Source organism: Sinocyclocheilus anshuiensis, unplaced genomic scaffold (genome assembly GCF_001515605.1).
Source record: "Sinocyclocheilus anshuiensis isolate Anshui unplaced genomic scaffold, SAMN03320099.WGS_v1.1 scaffold209, whole genome shotgun sequence".
NCBI lineage: Eukaryota > Metazoa > Chordata > Actinopteri > Cypriniformes > Cyprinidae > Sinocyclocheilus > Sinocyclocheilus anshuiensis.
Window position 1 is genome coordinate 1275792 of NW_015540880.1, and position 23431 is coordinate 1299222.

The 23431-nt window shown below is 34.6% G+C and overlaps 2 protein-coding genes across 4 annotated transcripts in view; one reads left to right on the forward strand and one right to left on the reverse strand.

The window, feature by feature from the left end:
* Positions 1 to 14378, reverse strand: part of LOC107688386 (copine-4-like) — a 20209-nt gene extending 5831 nt beyond the window's left edge. Inside the window, exons 1-13 of the mRNA XM_016486045.1 lie at positions 14364 to 14378; positions 14079 to 14150; positions 13913 to 13987; positions 13354 to 13437; positions 13173 to 13262; positions 7755 to 7853; positions 5318 to 5359; positions 4912 to 4998; positions 4123 to 4182; positions 3326 to 3459; positions 2867 to 2923; positions 2360 to 2363; positions 1369 to 1605 (exon numbers count right to left, since the gene is read on the reverse strand). Of these exons, the coding sequence (XP_016341531.1) occupies positions 1369 to 1605; positions 2360 to 2363; positions 2867 to 2923; positions 3326 to 3459; positions 4123 to 4182; positions 4912 to 4998; positions 5318 to 5359; positions 7755 to 7853; positions 13173 to 13262; positions 13354 to 13437; positions 13913 to 13987; positions 14079 to 14150; positions 14364 to 14378 (1056 nt within the window). The remainder of the gene's footprint in view (positions 1 to 1368; positions 1606 to 2359; positions 2364 to 2866; positions 2924 to 3325; positions 3460 to 4122; positions 4183 to 4911; positions 4999 to 5317; positions 5360 to 7754; positions 7854 to 13172; positions 13263 to 13353; positions 13438 to 13912; positions 13988 to 14078; positions 14151 to 14363) is intronic.
* An 8507-nt stretch (positions 14379 to 22885) lies between these two features.
* The window catches only part of LOC107688360 (cytoplasmic dynein 1 light intermediate chain 1-like), a 17034-nt gene continuing 16488 nt past the window's right edge, over positions 22886 to 23431 (forward strand). For all 3 annotated transcript variants that reach the window (XM_016486005.1, XM_016486007.1, XM_016486008.1), the window contains exons 1-2: positions 22886 to 23040; positions 23269 to 23342. In XM_016486005.1, coding sequence (XP_016341491.1) covers positions 22937 to 23040; positions 23269 to 23342 — 178 coding nt within the window. In that variant the 5' untranslated portion in view covers positions 22886 to 22936. The remainder of the gene's footprint in view (positions 23041 to 23268; positions 23343 to 23431) is intronic.

The window sequence follows — 23431 nt, forward strand, 5'->3', positions numbered from 1 at the left end:
ATATAATGTATTTATATATATGTACATGTATATGTGTGTGGCTGTACATACACATATGTAGTTGTTTTTTGGTGTTTGGCTTAGTGTTATGTTAGAATCATTATTATACTCATACCTTTTGTTCTTTTAATATTTTGAATTGTTTTTAGCTTTATTTTTTTGTTTTCATTTAAATGTTTAGTTTTGAAATGTTGTTGTATGCATTTGTCATTTTTATTTAATTTCTTTTATTTTCTTAAATGTGTGTGTATATATATGTATATATATGTATTTATAGTATTTATAGTATTTATAGAGTTTTAGCTTTTAGTTTTGATTACTTTTTCTTATTTGTAAGTCGCTTTGGATAAAAGCGTCTGCTAAATGACTAAAAGTAAAGTAAATATCTGTGTGGGCCATAAAAAAAATGTATGCACTATTAGCTTAGCTACAATTTAATGTTACTGTATTGAAATGAATTATGAATCAGGTCTCTCTCATGTGTTGGTGCCAATGCATTACATTTTTTTTTTCTCACAGCTGTCACTTTTATATTGACAATAAATGATTTATAAATGACTAAATTAATATTTATGAAAAACATTGTATTAGTAGTAATAATAATAATAATAATAATAATGATATACCAGGCTTTGTTTTATGAGATTATAAAAAAAAAAAAAAAAAGACAATTTTGTCCCATTAACTCACATAGGATTTACAGGACTAAAAAAAATGTACAAAATGAAATAAAAAAAAACTGAAATTTGCATGAACTCCGCTTCAGCGGCAGGAATTTCACTGGGTTAAAGCAGGACAGAATACGCCTAACGTCTCTTAAAAAAACACTTTCATAATGAAGACTGTTCTACACGAACGATTTCACACTTCTTAATTAAACTAAACACAGGCCTGTAAAATCTAAGAGCTTTGATGTTTTCCTTCCCTCTGTTCATGCTTGTTATTGGAGCTCAGTGAGACAGATGTGAGAGCAACGCACTGACCTGAGAGAGGAGAGAGATGAAAAGAAACCTGGATGCCTTTAGATGTACGGCATCCTCTTGTAGTCTGGCTTCCTGACTATGCCCTGACCAGAGGTACCATACAGTTTCTTAAATCACCAAACCTGGTATGATGCATTCCTCTTCATTAGAAACATCTGTTCATTAGGCTTTGACTTGTTAGTAATCCCTTAAAACGTTCAAGTTTTGCTTTCTATGTTTACGGTTTCACCAGATCCTGGCAGGATTCTTTTAAAATGAATTCAAATGTGAATACAAAGAGAAGTGTGGAAATATTTTGTCATCATTTATTCCAACAATGTGAGTGAGAGCAAATAATGACAGAATTTCTTTTTGGGTGAACTAAGATACTTCTGTTTTTACTCACATGTTTGAAGTTGTGGAAGGGCACAAACTGCACGATGTCCCTCAGGACAGGTTCTCCTTTAGGAGAGCGGAGGATTCCATCATCACCGTCCAGCATCTGCATGTCGCTGAAATCTGCGTTGCCTATGCCGACAATGATGACGGACATGGGCAGGTGGGATGCGTGGACGATGGCCTCTCGTGTATCCGCCATATCTGTGATCACTCCATCCGTCAGGATTAGCAGTATAAAGTATTCCTAATGAATGAGGAAAGAATCAAATGTGAGAGACTCGCACTAATATGATCACCAGGTGTTTGTCTTTGTCTTGCACTCAGAGCCCCATTATAATCAATAAACTGTTTCTTGTTTTATTTTCAGCATAAACCACACTAAATTTGCCAGTGGGGTAAGAAAATAAAGTAATATTAAGGTAAAGTAAAAAACTTAATATGTTGAAATAGTATTACAATTTAAAATAACCATTTTCTAATTAAATATATATTTTGAAATGTAAAGTATTTGTTATGGCAGAATTAATAAAATACTCAATTAATAATAATGTCTTTTATTATTATCAATGTTGAAAACAGTTTTTGATGCTTAATATTTTTTGTGGAAACGGTGATACTTTTTTTAGGATTCTTTAATGAGTAGAAAGTTAATTGAACAGCATTTAATTGAAACGGAATTATTTTCGACTTATTTTTAAATGGTCTTTACTGTCACTTTTCAACACATCAATGTTGAATAAAATATTAATATCTTTTTATTTTATCATACTTACCCCAAACTTTTGAATGGTAGTTGTCATAAAAATATCAAAATATTTTCAACATTGATAAAAATAAGAAATGCTTCTTGAGCATCCAGAGCATATTAGACAATGAAGATTAGAGTAATGGTTGCTGAAAAAAGGCTTTTTCCATTTTAAAATATATTTAAAAAACAGTTACTTAACAGTAATTTGTTATATTTCACAATATGCATTTTTTATTAAACAAATTAGTACGTAACTAAGTAAATAAACTATTTTCTGAGAACAAGCCTTATTTAATGCAGTTTGGCTTCTTAAGTAAATCTATATTGTTAAAAGGATGTTTTAATATTATATGAGAAAATTTGACACAAATCCTGATTAAGTAATAATTTTGCTGTGCTCTTCCACTGCACGCTTTCTTTTTCATATACATCAGCAACTTAGGGTTTTTTTAATGAAAAAAGGGAGCAGCAGTAAAGCAGATGGAGTCAATATGGTGCTGTGCAGAAATTGAGCTCTTCAGTCTAATTAAAGGTTCTCTCTCTCTCTCTCTCTCTCTCTCTCTCTCTCTCTCTCTCTCTCTAACTAACTACCATTAAAGTTTGGGGTCTGTATGTTTATTTACTCTATACAGCCATTACTCTAGTCTTTATTCTCAAATGATTTTTTTAGAAATCATTCTAATATGCTGATTTGGTCCTCAAGAAAACATTTCTTATTATTTCTTATTATTATCGATGTTGAAAACAGTTGTGCTGCTAAATATTTTCTGGTGGGATTTGGGCTCCAAAGCCAAAAGCGGGAAACATTTTGTCGCTGGAAACAGATCAGAAGCAGTGAGGATTAATGAGCATGAGCCCCAGAGATGAGCAATGAGGGGTCAAATATAATACCCCTCAATGATTGTGAGGGGTCAAATATAATTGAGCTTAATTGATGTCTTGGGCGATAGAGTGATTGAAGTGTAGAAAGACAATCCTTGACATGACATCTCTGCATCCAACAGGCACTGGTAGTCATAAGACTGAATGCCTGATTAGTCTGAAAGTTTGGTTAATTGCCTGTACTGAGAAAATAACTGGTGTAAACATTTTGTGATGGAGTAGTCCATTAAATTTCATTTGGCAAAATTCAGGGATTGACTGTTTGCTTGACTGGTTGCTTGATTGATTAACTGCTTTATTGGTTGACTGATTGAGGGATTGATTGGTGGGTCACCTATCGTAGTCCTGGCAGATCTCCCCAACAGCGATCAGCGCTTTGAGGTACTCATTGGGCTGGTAAGGGTGGATGTAGTGGAGGGAGCAGCTGTTTCGAGGGTCACCATTTGAGGCAGTGAAATCAATAGCCACCTGCAGAACAACACTTGTTAAAGGGATAGTTCACCCAAAAATGTTTTTTTTTTTTACTTACCCTTACGGCATTATTTACTTACCCTCAACTTTCTAGCCTCAAAAAGGATGTAAAAAATACCATAAAAGTGTTCAATGTATATACAACTTGTATACACCATATTTCAAGTTATCCGATAACGTAAGACTAAAATGTAAGTAATTATTCTCATAAACCTATTAACACATTGTATGAACCACTGCAATCAAATTAGTGATTCTGATTCATTCAGGATGGTTTTGTGAACTTGAGTAAAATGATTAATTGAAAAGATCTGAATCTAAATAATCAATTATTCATGAATTGGACATTGAAAGCTTCAGTCTCCATTCATTGTAACTGCATGGAAATAGAGCGAGCAGTACAGTTCTTCAAAATTTCACTTTAGTGTTCTATGCAAGAAATAAAATCATAGGATTTGGAATAAAATTAAAACGAGTAAATAATTATGGAATTTTTATTCAGAGAACACAAAATGTGTAAACACATGCAGCTAGAAGCTAAACCACCAGACAACACAACATACAAAATCCAGCCTAAATTGACTCTTGCTATCAGTGGAGTTTAGTTTAGCTTAAAGACTAAAATGACATTAAGATAAAATGTCTTCCAAAACTACTTACTGTGAACTGAATCTGACATCCTCCCATGATGTAATCCAGGAAAGAGTGCATCTTTATGATCTGAAACAGAGATAAAATAACACTTATTAAACTGATAGTTCTGGTCCTGGATACTGACTGGTTAACAGATAATTTCAAGTGTACAAAAATACAGTAAGTAACAGCTATGATACAACATACCTGTTCACCTACAATAGCTACTGTGAATATCACTGCACAGCACCCACAGAAGTCAATTATTACACTTAGTTTACATGTCAGAAAGTGACCAACCCATTTAATAGAGCAGATATCATACTATATATATATATATATATATATATATATATATATATATATATATATATGTGTGTGTGTTACTAACAGGGCTGGAGTGCATTAAGGGAAGTATAGTCATCCCAGGCAGTAACACTGGGTTCAGGTAAGTGTTGTGCAGTCACTGGGCCAGTGTGTGCGGGAGAAACAGACATATAAACAGGTGTGCGCACATCGGGCCTGATGGTCCAGACAGTCACAGCGATAGTGGTACCATGAGAACAAGGGGAGGTCACACTGAATGGTACAGAAATATCAATTTCATTGGAGGTGAACATTTTGATCGTCAGTTTCTATATATATATATATATATATATATATATATGTATATATGTATGTGTGTGTGTGTGTGTGTGTGTTTAAAAAAAAAATTGTTCTAGTACGATTTCTTTTAACCCAAAATGACTGTGCTGTGATTACAGGGGCAGTCATAATGGTGCTATATATCAGACATAAAGTGAAGGAATTCCCCACCTTGCACATGGTAAGAATTACCATTCCAGAATTTCTGTAATTCTTCTTCTTCACTTGGTACTTAGGGTTAATACACTCCCACTGGATCTGTTAGAAACATGTTAAACATGTACAACAGTAAGACAACAATTCAGCACTATGCCATTCATTCAGCTCTGTATTGAATTCCATTGAGCCACAAGATGAATTGCTTGGGCTTGCAGGTATTTTATCTGAGGTGGGCTTGTGATATATCTGTATGAGAGGAAGATGCCCACAGGCTGAGAGGCACAATGATAGACGGATATCTAAAAGACTCAGCATAACCTAGTGGCTGCAGTTGAGCCTTTCAGAAAATGTGAGAGGGATTGGCAGTAAGCTAGCTAGTGGCGAGACTTTCACAAGCATGTCAGTGTTGATAAGTCACCTTTTGGCCAAGATCAGTTTGTAGTTTCTCTTGTGATGATGCCTGTCAGAACAAAAAAGATATGTCCATCCAAGCCAAACAATTCTTTATTCATTGACATTTCTGGTGTGAATACAATAGCTCAGTAATAGCAAAAATCCAAAGATCTGCCTCAAATCTGTGATGTTTTTTTTTAAATGATGAAAGCGCAATTATCTCAGCCTGTTCTAAAGATCTCAAATCAGGTCTTGAAGAGCATGCGAGAAGATTTATTCCACCACTAGAGACTGAAAGCATCCGAGTATCCTGCTGAAAATGAAGCACCTGTTTGTGAACCACGCTAGCAGTGCAATCAGCATGTGTTGACAGATGAGGAATTCCACTGATTAACAATTGCAATGAGAAGCGTATGTTGAAGCCTGTCGACTTTGCTCCTCTGAGCATTCAAGGGGATGATGGTGAATATTAAGTTAATGGAATTAAAAGCAACACAATGACTATTAATCTGCACAGCTGGTAATAGATTTCAAATGAGAGAAGCGACGGAACAGAGTGAACTCATTCAGACGCTATAGACTGATGCATAAGAGTGTATGCAGCACGATAACATTGTGTGTGTGTGTGTCTATACTCTATATGGCCATAAGTATGTGGACACCTAAACATCACCCACTAGAGGGATGCAGAGATTTGCCTCTATTGAGACAAAATGTAACTGAATTGTTTAAAATAAATGATTTACCAATTGTGTCCTTTTTGAAGCAAAATATATCTGTATAAGTCTATAACTGCTATGTATAATGCTTGACTCTGCTAGTCTCACTGGTTGTGTGTGTACATATATGTATACATATATACATGTGTGTGTGTGTGTGTGTGTGTGTGTGTGTTTGTGTATTTTTTAAGAAATTAATGATTTTATTAGCAAGGATATATTAAATTGATCAAAAGTGACATTAGATTTTTTACTATATAATCATACTACATAAGATTTAGAAGAATAAAATATAAGATTTTTTATTTAAAATAAATGCAGTTCTTTTGAACTTCCTATTCATCGAAAATGTGTCAAAATATATCATTTTCTCAAATATATTAAGTGGTACAAGTGGCACAAAACTATGTGGTTTTCAACATTGATAATAATAGTTTCTTCAGCACCAAATCAGCATATTAAAATAATTTCTGAAAGAAGAGTTTACTTAACAGGAGACATCATGGTTGGCGAGTCAGTCACTCAGTTCATCACTACAGTGTTCTAAACTGTCAAAACATGCCATCTTTTGTTGCCGCTTTTCCTTTATTCTTCTATTGCAGTTTATTCCTTGGTGTGTCCTTTCCCTCCTACTCCGTACAGTACCTCTAATTATTCTCTCTGTTTCTCTGCAGGTAACACTGTGTCCATGGTGACAATAGATAACAATTCTCTAAAAAATCAAGGACAATAAGTACAAAAGAAAAACTGTGAGAGACACAAACAGACAGGAAGATGACATGATGAATTCAGTGTCTGTTACGATACAGGCAGTATGAGTAGAGAATAGGAGATGAAAACTGAGAAAGTGAGACATATAAAGATAAAAAGTAAGTGTTAGGCTTGTTTCACACCGCCTGCAAGAGAAAACGCAGCATAACCGTAAGAGCAGGCTCACGTTGAGCTTTCACACTGACTGAGTTTCCGCTGCATAAACAGACCTGAGGCTCTCGACAAAAAATAAAGAGATTCATGAGGAACTGGAATGTAGAAAATATAATTGTACTTCGATATTTACTCACTGATGCAATGCACTCCCTGACGAAGGGAAAACATTTATTTTTAAGTATGCTAATTAAGAACAAAAAGATACATTTTTATTTTCTCAACCAAATGTGAGTGTTGCTTGCCTGTGTAAAGCTTGATGCTGTGACACTAGGATGCTCTGGGTGGTTGCCAGGGTGTTGCTATGCGGGTAGTCTGTTTCTATGTTGTTGTTATACCGTTGCTATAGTATTCTGGGTGGGTCACCAATTTGCTGCTTTGTGTAAGTCTCTATCACAGAATTATTAGAACAGAATTATTATCTAAAAACCCTTGCAGACCCATCAGGTTGGATAGGAACTATTTGTGAACGGCAAAATGTTTACAAAGACTCCATGTGCTTTGAATTGTGACTCAAATTGTTACATTTTGGCCTCATCAGACCACAGAATCTTCTTTGAATTTCCACAACCGTTCACATGCCAATGGGCAAGCTCCAGTCGAGATGTGATATGAGCTTTTGTTAATGAAGGCTTTCTTCTTTGCACATACCCATAAGCTGGAGTTATGAAGTATGCTACTGCTCTTACTCAGTTCCATGTGCTTCAGGTTATATTCAGTACTTGCAAAAATGCAAAAAAGTACTTTGTGTTGATGAGAGCTGGAAATCTATATTTTGGAAGCAGGGTCGGTTTTCTGACTGTGTGTGTATGCTTATACCTGCTTCCCATCCATCGCCGCCTTCATCTCCTTAAAGGTGGTTTGAAATTCTCCTATAAAGTCGTGCTTGCCATTTGAATCCCAGTCCCATACTGTACACTAGAACAAGAAAAAAAAGTGTAGTAAAAAAAAAAAGCTAATCACACAGAATTGACAATATGCATCATATATTTATAATACAGTTGAATAAATTAAAACATAACTGCTATTTGATTTATTCCACATTTTTAATATGCTGAGCCACATGCTTAATGCAGTAAATAAATCTGTGAATAATTTTAGCTTTGTGCATGAGGGTGTGAGACGTCAGTCCCTAAAGAACCTTGATAAATATCCTGTGCTAAGTAGTTTTCTCTAGCAGTACTAAAGGTCACATTGACTTATACACACACACACACACACACACACACACACACACACACACACGTCTGGTTTGCTATTCTTGTGGGGACTCTCCATAGGCGTAATGGTTTTTCTACTGTACAGACCGTATATTCTATTGCCCTACACCTAAACCTACCCCTTACAGGAAACTTTCTGCATTTTTAGATTTTCAAAAAACTTCATTCTGTGTGATTTATTAGCTTGTTTACCCGTGGGGACCTCAATTTAGGTCCCCACCGTGACATGAGTCCCCATGAGTCTGTGTGTATTCAGGTTTAAGTCTAAAGAAACTGTGTGTGTGTACCTGTTTAAGAAAAACAGGTACACACACACACACACACACAGAAACATACAGTACAAACAAAAACTCATGCTATAATTCTACTTATGATACACCTGCAAAAATTAAACTGCAAAATTGCATAAAAAATTAAGACTTGTTTGTGGAAGTTTTGAATTATTTTTGTTTTTCTTACCACATTAGCAAATAGTTTTTCCTGTTGTAAAATTTAGTAAGACTATTTTGCCAATAGGATAATAAAAATAAAATTTGTATTACTTTAAGCTTAAGTCTATTCTGTTAAACACACAAGAAGATATTGTTGAAGAATGTTGACAGAACAAACAATTGACAGTAGGTCAATAGATACCATCAACTGTTCGATTACCCACATTCTTCAAAATATCTTCTTTTGTGTTCAACAGAAGAAAGAAATTTATACAGGTTTGCAAAGACATGAGGGTGAGTAAATGATGACAGAATTTTCATTTTTGGATGAACTATTCCTTTAACCTCCACAACTCATACACAAACATTTGTTTTAATCCAAGTCTTGTTTTAATGTTCAAGAAGCAATACTAGCAGTGTCTCAGAAATGATAGATTGTATGTAAAAATGCACACAAAGTAAACAGTTTGTCTAAACACCAAGAGCTGAAATAATTAATAACTTCCACAAGTACAGGCAAAATGAAAACAGCATAAGCTTTTCTTGCTACAATGAGACTGAAATGTCTCAGTTCATTTAGAAGATCTTTTATCTAGTTGGTGCTGAATCTGGAACAAGCTGAGGAGTCTATATTTTCAAGAAGTAATAAAGGATTGTGAAAGCACTTACTAGTCATACAAATGTAAAGACAAACAGCAGCAGGTCATCTTGTTATCGTAACACTTCTTCAGTTTTAATACCTTGTGTCATGTTGTTGATTTAAAGATTTAACACTCTTGTTGGTATGCTGGAGTGTGTGTGTGTATATGTGTCATTGTGAATGTGGGTGTGTGGCAGGAGTGGCAGGAAGACAGCACACTGTAGCATTGCTGTTAATGAATCATTGATGCTGAGACATAAGCGGGTGGTAATCAAAATTTGAAGGCCATTTAAAATATTAATACAGAGATGCTGTGGTTGACTTTTCAGCTAAAGAAGTGAGAACCAACAATAACTCAACATGCAAAACTCACACCTGCGGAAACATCCCCAAAAGATGGATGAAGAGATACTAGTGCATTTCTTTTACCCCGGCTTCAGACAAACAAAACAAAACAAAACTAAAGGCTCCTGAAATAAAACATTTTGTAAATTTTTTAATGTTTTTTAGAATATATTATTAATTGACTCTAATAACAGAGCTATGTTGTGAATATGTATCTTTAATTATATGAACAATGAGTAAGTAAAACAAAACTATACATCACAGTAATGGTTACCAGTTCAGAACCACTCTAACAACATATATAGTGAGGAAACTGCATGTAGATGCACACTGCACACAAAGTTTTCCTAACTAGATTTGAAAATATTATTGCACAATTTTTGTTGTCTTTGAGCCAGTTACATCAATTTTTGTCAAAGGTTTCATAAAGAGCTTAAATTATAAATGGACGTATCAAAATCTGCATAAACACATTGTTTACCACGATGAGAAATAAAACATAACCCACTTACTGTAAGTTTCCTTACAACTGTACTTTCCATAACTCTTTTCTTCTAGAAAAATGTTATGACATAATTTGCATAAATGGGTTTATGCAATTGTATCATGCTTTACAACAGATGGGGCTCAGATATGCATGAAAGAATGGAAAAATTTAACCCAGCAAAACAGCAGAGTGATTGTGAGCTCTCAACATAACAAGAAGGTTTAACTGCCTAGTCTTATACAACAGGAATAAAACTTAACTGCATTGGCTCTGTAACTCTGTGAATCTGAATTCAGTGTGTGTTTTCACTGCGGAGACATTGCTGTCTGTAGTGCGTTGAGTGTAAAGAAGTCATGAATATTAAACAAACCAGTTCATGTTTATTCAGGGACATGTCTCCTAAAATAACTGTTTTCCCATCTGTCTGACTATAAATGTCCTTGACTGTCCAACATCACCTATAAATATTTGGATTCAAATCAACAATGTTTGAGAATTTTAGATTGAAAATGTCATTTAACCAGCTTTAAATGAACATGTTGCACAACTGCTCATTCAGCCACTTAGTATAATTGCCAAAGGCTTAATTCAGAGTGGCTTGTTTCCAAGCATTTAAAGCATTAGTTAATTTGCTGTAAGTGGTGGTTATTTTCAAGTAAAGCTGAGAGCAGCAACGTAAAGTGCCAGCATGGAGCTGATCAAAGGATTCAGCTCTCAACTAAACATACCGAGACATTAGCTCTTAATTTTGCTCTCTGTCTCTTTCTTGCCCCGTATCTTTCACTTTCTCTGAAATGTCACCTGCACAGTATGTGAACGTTTCAAAAAGGCTTTTCTTTCATACAGCTTTTGTGCAGAATCTCAGTGTAGTGCTATGACTAAATCTCATCTAAACTCTGCGCCGTTATGAGAATACAAAGAGAAGCAACTTTAAAGACAGATTATTACGATACAGCTCTCCTATCCCCACTTCTGCATTGGCATACCAATGAGGACCTTACACCTGCATTGCTGAGATCTGAATGTGTGTGTGTGTGTGTGTGTGTGTGTGTGTGTGACAGAGAGAGAGAGATTAAAGAGAAGAGAAGGAAAGTAATACAATCTTAGGAACTTTCATTAATAAATAAGCAAACACACACACATACAAACTTCATGCTATTAAAAAGTAGTTACAGGGTGATACTACAAACACACACACATACACACTACAGGTAAATTATTAAATGGAATAGATCTGATTTCAATGCTGCAGTTTTTACTGAACAACTGCAATGTATCGTAATAATCTGTCTTTGCTTGTTTTTATTGCCATACCAGATTTATTACTATTTTCATGGCAATATCAATGTATTTTAAAAGAAATAAGATAGAAATAACATAGAGTAGCAATGAAAAACCAACATCTGACAACAGACTCACATCATTATAATAAACATTATATAAGCTTTTTCATTTCTATATTTGGTAAAAAAAAAAAAAAAAAGATTATTCCTGGTCAAACGTTTTTGAAAACATCCATTACAGAACCTTCTGAGCAAAAATGTTCAGTAACTTTGTGTTTTCATTTTAATAAATACTTTATGTATTATATAAATTCATATAAACTGTACATTAATATTAAATCAGATTGTTAAATAAATATATATGTAATCTCACAAGTATGCTTCCATTAAAACGTTTAGGGTTAGTTATAGATTTTTAAATTTTTAATCTTTTTATGCTCACCATGTCTACATTTATTTTTGATGACAAATACAGTAAAAACTGTGAAAAACTTTATTGTGATTTTTTTTTTTTTTTGCAATTTAAAATATCCGTTTTCTATTTTAATATATTTTAAAATGACATTTATTCCTGTGATGGCAAAGCTGAATTTTCAGCAGCCATTATTCTTTATAATATGCCATGAAACATTTCCTATTATTATTAATATATTCAAATTTTTGTGGTCACTTTTGTTTTGATAAATGTAATGAATTTTTGCTGAATAGAAGTTTCTTTAAAAAAAAAAAAAGAAATCTCACTGACCTCAAACTTTTGAACAGCAGTCAATAAAACAGTTTCAATTTGCTATGTTAAACACAGAAACGAAAATACAGAATATTAAAAAGAATACAGAATATTAAAAAGGACTTGAATGCCACAGCACATACAGTATGGGAAGTCAACGGAATGATACTTTGAGTCTAATCTAACTTTCTTATCCCAAATCTGTCGTATCGTTCAAATAACAGGACTTCTTGCTCTCCATAGAGCAGTGGTCTCCAACCCGTCGATCGCGATCGACTGGTAGATCTTTATCACTGTCCCAGTAGATCCCGAAAAAAACAGTAAAATAAGTAAAAAAATGCATTACATTTATGGGGTTATATTAATGTATCACTGAAGGGTACTGTCTTGAGAAAAGTTTCGATGGCAATGGCATTTTCTTCTCCGTATAAAGCGCAACTCTGCTTTGTTTACAGCGGTAACCAAGGAAACGCTATGGTCGGTTCATAAGCAGTGTTGCCAAGTCCGCGGATTTCCCACGGAATTGGGCTACTTAACACTGTGTCTTTCATAAAGGCCGTGGTCAGGGATCTTGGGCCTAAAAAGGTTGGTGACCACTGCCGTAGAGTCTTATTAGTGTTCTTTTTACAACTGGACCCAAAGACAGAAAGTTCTCCAACCCAGGAGGACTGTGTGGACTTGAATGGACTAAAGGGCAGTAACATCAATTTCTGTTGTTGGTTCCACCGTGTCTGTTCCTCTCGGGAAACTGTCAGGACCCTCCAAACAGCCGGGCTCCATTTACCCGCTCAGTAATTAGCTCACTATGAAAGATGTCAGCTGCAATGGTGAGGCAGAATGGATAGGACTGCCATTACATGAATCTGCCAAGATGATTCTAATCTAATGTGACCAAATGGTCATGCTGAGACCAGAATAAAGAGCAAAAAAAAAAAAAACTACGCTGACATAAAAGCCTCATATGGAGTGTGATCACATTGCTGCAGTATACCGGATTGATTCACTGTTTTATGTCAGAAATATTTCTCTAGTTATCACAACAGTATGCAACTGGTTAGGTTTTTGATAAATGAATAAAGGATATAGTCAAAATATCTGTCATACCTTTAACTCCCGCTCATGGTCTCCACTGCAGAGTGTGTTTAAAGAAACTTTGAATGATTTCCAGACAGGACTCAGATTGTTCATAATGGTCTATAAACAGAAAAATTACCAGTTGATACGTGTACATTATATTTCTTCAATATGTATTTCATATGCATTTGTGTGCATCTATCAATCTCACCTCTGTTCTGTGCACCAGTGATGCTGTGCCATCATCATTCACTCTGAAGATTTCCAGAAATGGATCCGACTTGCTAAAAAAGTCCTAAACAAAGAAAGAATCAAACTTATTCTTGTTTGTAAAGTAAATATAACATCTACAAACATAAGTGTTCTGGAAGCTCTTTTGAAAAGCATTTTCATTTGGTGGCACTACCGGTGCAGAAATGACACACTTGAGCATTAATGAATTTTTGATAGATTCATACACTATACATAAATTATTATTGCATCCTGACTTTCTCTCATTTAGAGACTATATCTGAATGCACATCGTTTCTTGTTTTTCTAAATGGTACACTGTGTATTTAGACTAAACGTTGTCCTAATTTTTTAATGAAAAATAAAAAATACCAGTATATTTTAATAAAGTAGTAGATGATGCATTGCTCCATTTGAATTTTGTCTATTCATAAACCAGAGTAATAAAACAGTAAGGAGAACAGATAAAGATCAGTTTGTTATTGTTTGTCTCAATATTGTTGCAAAGTGCCTGTTGAGCAGTTATCCAGATGTCACACCTTGTCATCCAGTTTCTTGGCACTGAAGGCAAGCTCCACGTAATCATCATTCCCAGACAGCTCTTCAGCTGTGACCTGTGGTTTCCAAGAAGTCATCGCTCAGGTTATGACAAAAGAGCATAAACTTGCAGTGTGAATTCATTGGGGGTGAGACGTCTATTCTTACTGTGATAGATGATTTGCCAGCTGTGTTTCCTTGCTTCAATAAAGCTTTGGACAGTTTTCTCTGTGATACAATCTATGAAGGAAGAGGAGAGGACATGAGGCAAACAGATACATGCATAGAGACTGCAAACCAGACTTGTAAACCCTAACAAACCTAAATATGAAGGAATTTTCCATATTCTCCTGATTTTTCGCAGGTGTTTTAACTTTATGTTGAATTATGCACTGTGTTGTGTTTTAGGGTTAAAGGAAATATTCATAAATGTAACGAATACTGTTAAATTACTAGTACGTCTTTCATTTTTCTAATGATTTTTTTCTTTTAGTGTAATCTGACTAAATTCATATAAAAATGGTAAATTAAATAATAGTTAAAAAAATAAAGTTTTTAATATCATATGAAATATTCTTGTTCTAGTTTATTGAAGCTTTAGACAAAATAAATGGAATGTTTTGTGTTCTTTTTAAAAAATATTCAGTGTTGGGGGTAACGCATTACAAGTAACGCAAGTTACGTAATCAGATTACTTTTTTCAAGTAACTAGTAAAGTAACGCATTACTTTTTAATTTACAAGAGAATATCTGAGTTACTTTTTCAAATAAGTAACGCAAGTTACTTTTTTTTTCAATTTATTGATTGACAGCTCTCTTGTCCCCATGTTGAGAGAAATCAGATGTTATTGTAGTTCTAAAATAAATATGAATATGCATTAATTCATCTCACTCATCAAAAAAACACAGATTCAGTATTCCACAAAATTAATAAAAATAATGCAACTCAGAATATGACGCAAACCTGCAATAATTAAATGTTAAACAACACAAATGTCCTTTATGTATTTAATCCCATTCTATTAACCAATGTCTTTGCTTCTGACCTTCGATGATCCAGTTCAACCATACTAATAAGCAAAAATTACTCTAGACACAAATATCCTTTATGTATTTAATCCCATTCTATTAACCAATGTCTTTGCTTCTGATCTTCGATGATCCAGTTTAACCATAATAATAAGCAAAAATTGTCTTGAAAGTGTCTTTTTTTATTCCTGAAGTGTGTTGAAATTTCTTCTTCTGCATTCTACTGTACGGACGTAAATTTACTTTCCCTTCAGCCTGAGGCTTATTCATTTCACTTTTGGTGTGAAAAGGCTTTTTGGAACCAATCAGAACACGGCAACTGTCACACTCCAGCTCTGCTGTTTTCATTTAATTCACATTTCTAGGAGGTAGGATCAATGACATCCTTCCCTGTCCTATTACAGGCTGATTGTTTGGATGATGACAATGATTTCCCCCTAATCCAGTTCATATCCTGAATCAATTCAGTTCACATTCAGTCGCATCTCAAATCAATGTCAACGGCCCTTAGCTGAATAGAACCATAGAACAATGGGGTTATTGTGCTTAAAGTGCAAATCGAGTTTGTGAAAGGTTATTAGTGGCATTACGACAATAACAAACCATTTAAAATAGCACTATACTCAATCCCAAATATGTGCCGTCAATAATTTAGTGAATCTGACAAAGCGTGTCAAGAATACACAAAATGTGGGGTCGGTGAAATTTTTACATTAATACTTTTATTCAGCAAGAACATATTGTTTAAAAGTGACAGTAAAGACTTTTATATTGTTAAAAATATATTTTAAGTAAATGCTGTTCTTTTGAACTTTCTATGACAGAATTAAGCAGCACAACTGTTTTCAACATTAATAAAAATAAGAATGTTTCTTAAGTACCAAATCAGCATATCAGATTGATTTTTGAAGGAGCATGTAACATTGAAGACTGGAGTAATGGCTGCCGAAAATTCTGAAAATGCTGAAAATTATATATATATATATATATATATATATATATATATATATATATAATGTAAATAAACATACATAAATGTACATATCATTATATATAAATTCTGCTTTGGTGAGCATAAGAGACCTCTTTCAAACACATTAAAAAATCTTACTGACCCCAAAGTTATGATATGACAAATGATATGTGTAAAAATAAAACATTTTGCATAAAGACATTAAATCTAAGGCATTAAGCCTAAAAGTCTTTCTTGCACTTGTGAAATTATTTTCAGAATAATTAAACACATTTATATTTCATTCTTTCAGTTTTCATTACTGTAATGCATCTGGCAATTCCTCTTTCACTACTCCCATTATATATAGTAATATTTGTTGTATAGCAGTAAAAATAGTATTGTTAAATTAAAATAAGCATAAATTTAAATCAAATAGTATCAGTAAAAATAATCAAATTTGATAAAGCAATCAAATTATATCAGTATCAATTTCAAGGGATAGTTATGAAGAATTAACATAACATAACATTTTGGTTACCATTGACTTCCATTGTATGAACAAAAAAATGCACTATTTCTCAAAATTTCTTGTTTTATGGTCCACAGAAGGAAGAAATTCATACAAGTTTGGAACAACATGAAGGTGATGACAGAAATTATGACAGATTTGTAATTTTTTGGGTGAACTATCCCTTCAGATAATATAACTTTTTTGTCACATGACAGCAACAAGAATATGAAAATGAGACTTTTGGTTGCTTTACAATAGTGGAGAAAAATGTAGGGTGAATGTGGATAATTATCTCGGGAATAACATCCAAATGCAAGCCATATTTATGGTTCTTAAAACCTGCTTAGTCTTCTAAATATATAAAAAATAACTACCTGTTTTAAGTGAAATATGAGCAGGACATTTTCTTCACAGGTTTCGTGAGATTCTCCAGACTGCTGGCCTTCAATCCACTTATATGGTTTCAAACACATCACTTTTTTTTAAACTTCACTGCTCACAGCTGGAGTTCAAATGGCACTGCTTTATTAATTATGGATCATACCCTTAACTGTACCAAGCAAAACCCCGTATGCCAGAAACACCTGTTTTGTACTACAACTGAAACCTTTCACAGATACCTAGCAAAAACGAACAGGCCAATTCACATTAGTTTTTGCAGCACTGCACGTCCTTGTCTTTGGTTTTAATAGCGAGGCACAAGACAACGTGACAATTAGAGCACTTTCTGTGATCTAACGGTGCTGTTTTATATTACTTTCACATCAAAGCATCACAGCTGAGACTACAGTCTCAGAACACTAATCAGCCATTGACAGGCATACACACATGCATGAACACATTCAGTTTCATAAAGAGCCAGTTCTTCTGGTAGCTTCTGTTCAGTCCAGATTAGTGTTTGTGAAAGGATTATTACTAAAGTACTGTATGCTCGGAAACTTACTATAATATCAGAAGTTTGCTAAAAAGTCACTACATGCACAGCAATTTCAAAGTGAGGAAAGGGAGTTTGTGAGTGGATGAAATATCTAGGGTGTGACACACAAACAGCTGTTTCTTTGAAATGATGTATGAAAAAATCCATTTGAACTGTTATGAAAAGAAGCCTACATATACGATAGATTGTGTTTTTGTGCAGGTGAAAATGAGATGTTCCTTCGTGAAAAACATCATTCTGTTTGTGCTAGAGAAAATAAAACCTGGACACGAACACACCTCGAACCACTGTCCGTGGGACTGCATCTTGAGGACGACGCAGGGGTCAGGCTTGGACAGGGCATCTCTGTCAGATATTCCTTTACAGGCCACACGGAGCTCCACTTTTGTAAGACATGGGCTGTTGAAGAGGCCCAGCGTGGTGGCAGCAGACTCGTAGATGTTACTCATTTTGTGTTCAAGCTGCGAAAGAAAAGATGTTTAGTTAAAACGTTAAAGCATGATATAGAACAGATATGAGATACAATAGCATTCAAATATTTTTGAAGAAATTAATACTTCTATTTAGCGAGGATGGATTACATTGCTCAATAGTGACAATAGAGACTTTTACATTGTTGCAAGAAAAAATCTATTCTGAACTTTCTGAAAAATCCAAACTTTCTATTCATCAAAGAATCATGAAAAATATTGTATCATGGTTTCCACAAAAATCAGCAGCACAACAAGTTTAATGCAGTTTGTGTTTCTTCTTTCTGATGGTTTACATGGTGTTTAGCTGGTGCAAGCTGCTCATACGGTCATGATGTAGACTGATGTAGATGATAGATCATCAGCTGGTCAGGCAGAGACTGACCTGGTACCTTGATCAAAATAAACCAGCTATAATTTTTCAAAAAACACCTTGACCATGTTAAGACTAAGGTGACATGCTTTTCACAGACCTAATTCAACAAAATTCCAACTTTTATCACTTTTCAAAGAAGAAATGTATTATGACAACGTTCTGTAGTTCTACATTGCAGCAAACATAGTTGCTAAACTTGCTAACCAGTAAAAAAAAAAAAACACACAAAACATGTTAAAACATCCACAATCACCAAATTACATTAAACATTTTTTTTCAATTTTGAGTTATTTTAAATATTGTTTTTAATATATTATTATTTTAATATATTTTTTGTTTGTTAGGATCATGGCATCACAAAAAACTAAGTGCACCATCACAAATCTAACAATACTGCCCCACTTTTTGTTTGTTCACTCGATGGTTACGTACCTCATCTGACCCTTAAAAAATGCTTTCATTGGTGCAGTCTCATGGTTGATATTAAACAATATTTTTGAACTTAAAACCAGTTATGTTCGGGTGAAGTATGTTTTATAGGTTAGCTGACAAAACATTTTTACACTGTAGTCTCTAGAGGATGGCAGTCCTTGAAATAATTTGAATTAATTATGTTACAATTTTGAATAGACAAGTTCGAGCATGATAAGTGTGTTGATTAAAACAGAAAACGGGTGACTTGTTAAGTCAGAGACCCCGATAACGTTGCTTTATAATGAAATTGCTCTTCCATCAGGCACCATGTGGAATGAGCTCAGCGTAGTCCTCGTGGGAGAGATTCCCTGGAACACAGAGCGAAGCGTTGACCCCAATACTCTGAGACCATACCACAGAGAACGTGTATCTCTCTGTGTTACTCAATTATTAATGCCCTCTGCTTCCTTTGAGTGCCACATTTTTTTTGTTATCATTATTGTTATTTTTAGATAAAAGAGGCTGACATGCCGTTACTGGCGGCTGAAACCCTTCAGAGCCTTATAGCCCTGCAAGATGGACAAAACTATTGCTAGCAACCCCTAGGAGTTCTTACAGCAAGCAATCCTAAGCGTCCCACTTTGGTGCAGTATTTTAATGCACCTGGCCAAATTAATAGATGTGACTGCATGTAAATAGCCCCCATGCAGTTGTTCACCTACTGTTCATGTACTGTTGTGCTCCTCCCATGTATTTGCATCGCATGTATTTAAATAATCCTGGAAAGCATGAAGTTTCCTGTAATATGATGAATAATCAAGTGTTCATGTGGTGCCTGCTGCTGGACAGCCTCATGTGGACCAATGGCCTAGTTTTCATGCTGTTAATTTGAGGTACAAAAGTACATAGAAAACAGATGCAGATCCACCAATGTATGTATATTACATCAAAACCTTTACAAACTCTCACCTCTCCGCAGAAAATGTATTCTAGGCTACCACAGCTAAATGAATCCAGTGAAGCAATCATCAACAGTCATCAAAAGTAGTAAATCAATAGCCTATCGCCAAGGGCTGACCAAAAATTGTATGACTACTCACTAAAAGTGAACAAACTGTAAAAATAAACAGTGTCCAATGTGCGACAAAAAGAGATTCAGTGCGACTTCTTTCTTGTTTACAGTCTTCTGTCAGTTACACCACCTAGGTATTTTTCTTTTACACTTTTTAGCTTCATACAAAATATCAGAATGACTTTTAATTCAGAAATTGAAGACAATTGAAGTTTATCACAGATAAGGTTCATTCAGATAATTGTTTGTGCATTTTTGACATTCTTATTTTATTTGAATGACCCATAAACAACAATTCAAATTTTAAATACTAGATTGACCACCAACGATCTTGTAATCTATTGTGTAGAACAGAGAATATTACAGTAACATTTACTACGAACTATGCGCACAATCAGCGGCACCACAATGGGATTCAAACTGTACAAGTCCGAAATCTTTTTCAAAAACACTGCTAAAATAGTAATATTTCTTCTGCAGGCATAAAATGTAAAATGTATCCATAAATGTACTTATTTGGCCTTGTATGCATTGAACTGTGAGGTAAAATTATTATTCCATCAATGCGTAAAACATCACCAAATTCAGTGCGTTACGATGTTTTGCTATTAAAGGGATAAAATTTACCTACTGTTTAAGTATAAGAATAAATCCCAAGCGACGATAGAAAAAGTTCCCTCAGTGTTAAGATCGTGCTGAGTGCAGTTTATGCACTGGACTCATTTTCCATTCGATTCAATGTCCAATTTGTCTACGGTGATAAAAGCTGCTCCATCGGGCTGAGCGTTAAAGGCGATGGATAGTCCGACCCGCAGTATCCTCTCTCAACATAAGAGCAGGGCAAGCGCGCGCACTCCACTTAACTTCACCGTTTAATCCTCTGCTTTGGGAACTGGAGGAAGTGCAGGGTGCGAACACTGTGTAACCCTGCACTCTGGCGGTTACTTTAGTAAATTACAATTGGTGTGAGATTGGTGAGCAGTACCTTGGCGGATATGAGCAGAGCTGGGTATATTACTTACCAGTGTTGGGGAAAGTTACTTTTAAAAGTAATGCATTACAATAATGCGTTACTCCATAAAAAAGTAACTAATTACGTTACTTAGTTACTTTTTATGGAAAGTAATGCATTACACGTTACTTTTGCGTTACTTTTTAAATCTGGACAGGGCTTGCTTGTTTGTTTTTAAAATAAAAAGTTATATTTTTGGCAAATATAAAAGCCTTTTCACACCAAAAGTGAAATGAGTAAGCCTCAGGCTGAAGGGAAAGTAAATTTAAATCCGTACAGTAGAATGCAGAAAAAGAAATTTCAACACACTTCAGCAATAAAAAAAGACAAAGATTTTTGTCTAGAGTAATTTGTGTTTATTAGTATGGTTGAACTAGATCATCAAAGGTCAGAAGCAAAGACATTGGTTAATAAAATGGGATTAAATACATAAAGGATATTTGTGTTGTTTAACATTTATCAACATGGGGACAGGAGAGCTGTCAATCAATAAATTGGAAAAAAAAAAGTAACTTGCGTTACTTATTTCAAAAAGTAACTCAGATATTCTCTTGTAAATTAAAAAGTAATGCGTTACTTTACTAGTTACTTGAAAAAAGTAATCTGATTACGTAACTCGCGTTACTTGTAATGAGTTACCCCCAACACTGTTACTTACAAATGGTAGTCTGTTACCGATTCCAAATTACATCGTAGTTAGTAACGTGATCCATTACATTACACATTTTAGGTAATATAATCAGACTACTTTTAGATCACTTTTGACCTAACTTGCTTATGACGTTGATTTAAAAAGTATAATCTTGAACCATATTGATATAAAAATGCAAAGAAAAAGAAAATATTTTCCATTTGTTGTTAACAACAAAAAAGTGCATTAAACATTACATTACGTCATACTAGAAACTTCCAGGCAGGTGTGTTGAGGCAAGTTGGAGCTAAACTCTGCAGGACACCGGCCCTCCAGGACCGAGTTTGGAGACCTCTGCATTATCTAGTGGGGTGAAGGGTTGGAACGATTCCTGGGGTCCATAACAATTTCAGTGGGACTGAAGAATGAGCCAGTACAATTAAATGTGCGCTTTTTATATTTTGCAGGCTGGTATGGCAGTCAGTCAACTTGCAAAAGTATAAGATTTCAGTGCAGATGCTGCTGTAGAAATAATAGATTTCTCATTCCATTATTAATTTATTCCGTGAGCAAAAACACTCAATAACAGGGATTACCCAGATTAAATGTATCACGTGATCTCAACATGTCTGCCCCCATGAGGTGTAAACTAAAACAGTTTTTGCTGCTACTGATATAACCAGCATCTTGAGTGTACACGAATCGTTACTTTTTCTAATTTTTAATGACGTTTTAACTCTATTCTATTCTATTCTATTATATTCTATTCATATTTTCTTTCTTTCTTTCTGTGATGATTTTACATTTCAAATGTCCTCACACTTCTCTGGGAATCTTTGCATTAAGACACTTCTCTGTTTATCCAATTAATACAATGGTTTTATTCTGAGTTTATTCATATTCATCCCATGGATTTTTTTTTAATTGAATTGAGAGGCTTATAATTCTATTCTATTTTATTTTAACCTTATTATATTTAATTATTTTAAATTCTGCACTATTCTAATAAATAACTACATTCTATTCTATTCTGATATCCTGAGCTTTGATTCAATGTGTTATTAAGACTCAGTGGTTTGTTGTTTTTATTTGTATTAATTCCATGGATGGTTAAAAGTATAGTGAATTGAGAGGCGTATATTTATATTATATTAAATTAAACATCTTTTCATAATTTATGATTTTCTATTTTTCCCATCATAGATACCAATAAAGAACCTTTTTTAAAGACTCTATTCTATTCTATTCTACAAAAATAAAGGTTCTAAGGGGTTCTTGCCGTGATGCCATAGAAGAATCATTTTGGGTTCCTCAAAGAAATTTTCACTAAAAAAAGATAATTTTTTCTCAGTGTGAAGAACATTTTAATAATCTAAAGAAGCTTTTTCCTCTAAAAATACTTTTGTGCAATTGAAAATTTACATGGATATTATAATGGAACCATAGATGGTAATACAGAACCTTTTTAAAGATTCTATTCTATTCTATTCTATTCTGTTACCCTGAGATTTAGGACAGTGATTGCGGCTCGCAGTGGTCCACGCCCAGTAGAAAAGCAACGCTCGGTTCTGTGCGACACATCCGGGGCTCATTCAGGGGTGTCACTCAAGCCTGCGAAGATGGCGACGACGGGCAGAAATACACTCCTATCGGTTAGCACAAATGTAAATAACAGCACTTCCGAAAGCCAAAATAACGAGGAGGATGACGGACAGAATTTATGGTAGGCCTAGCCGGTTCTTTTATCCCCCATTCAATCTCGACTGTATGTGCAGAACGCGGCTTTAGGTGGCTCAGAGCCGCACGTGACAGTTGTTAGCCGCTAACTTGCAAATTGCCCCAGCCGGGCAGGTACACACAGGCCAGCCTGAATCAATGGTCGCAGTGATGCATATTCTATAAAGCATTGTGATTTAACAGCTAATGCCACCCTGTGTTCCTCTACGTTCAGGTCATCGATATTGAGTGAGGTGTCGACGCGCTCCCGATCAAAATTGCCGTCAGGAAAGAATGTGGTGGTTATGGGTGGGTGTTTTTTTTCCTGTCACAAAAATTGCTGTTTCATGTCTGCTCTGTTTCAGCCTATTGATCTGCATCCGATTTTTCTTTATTAA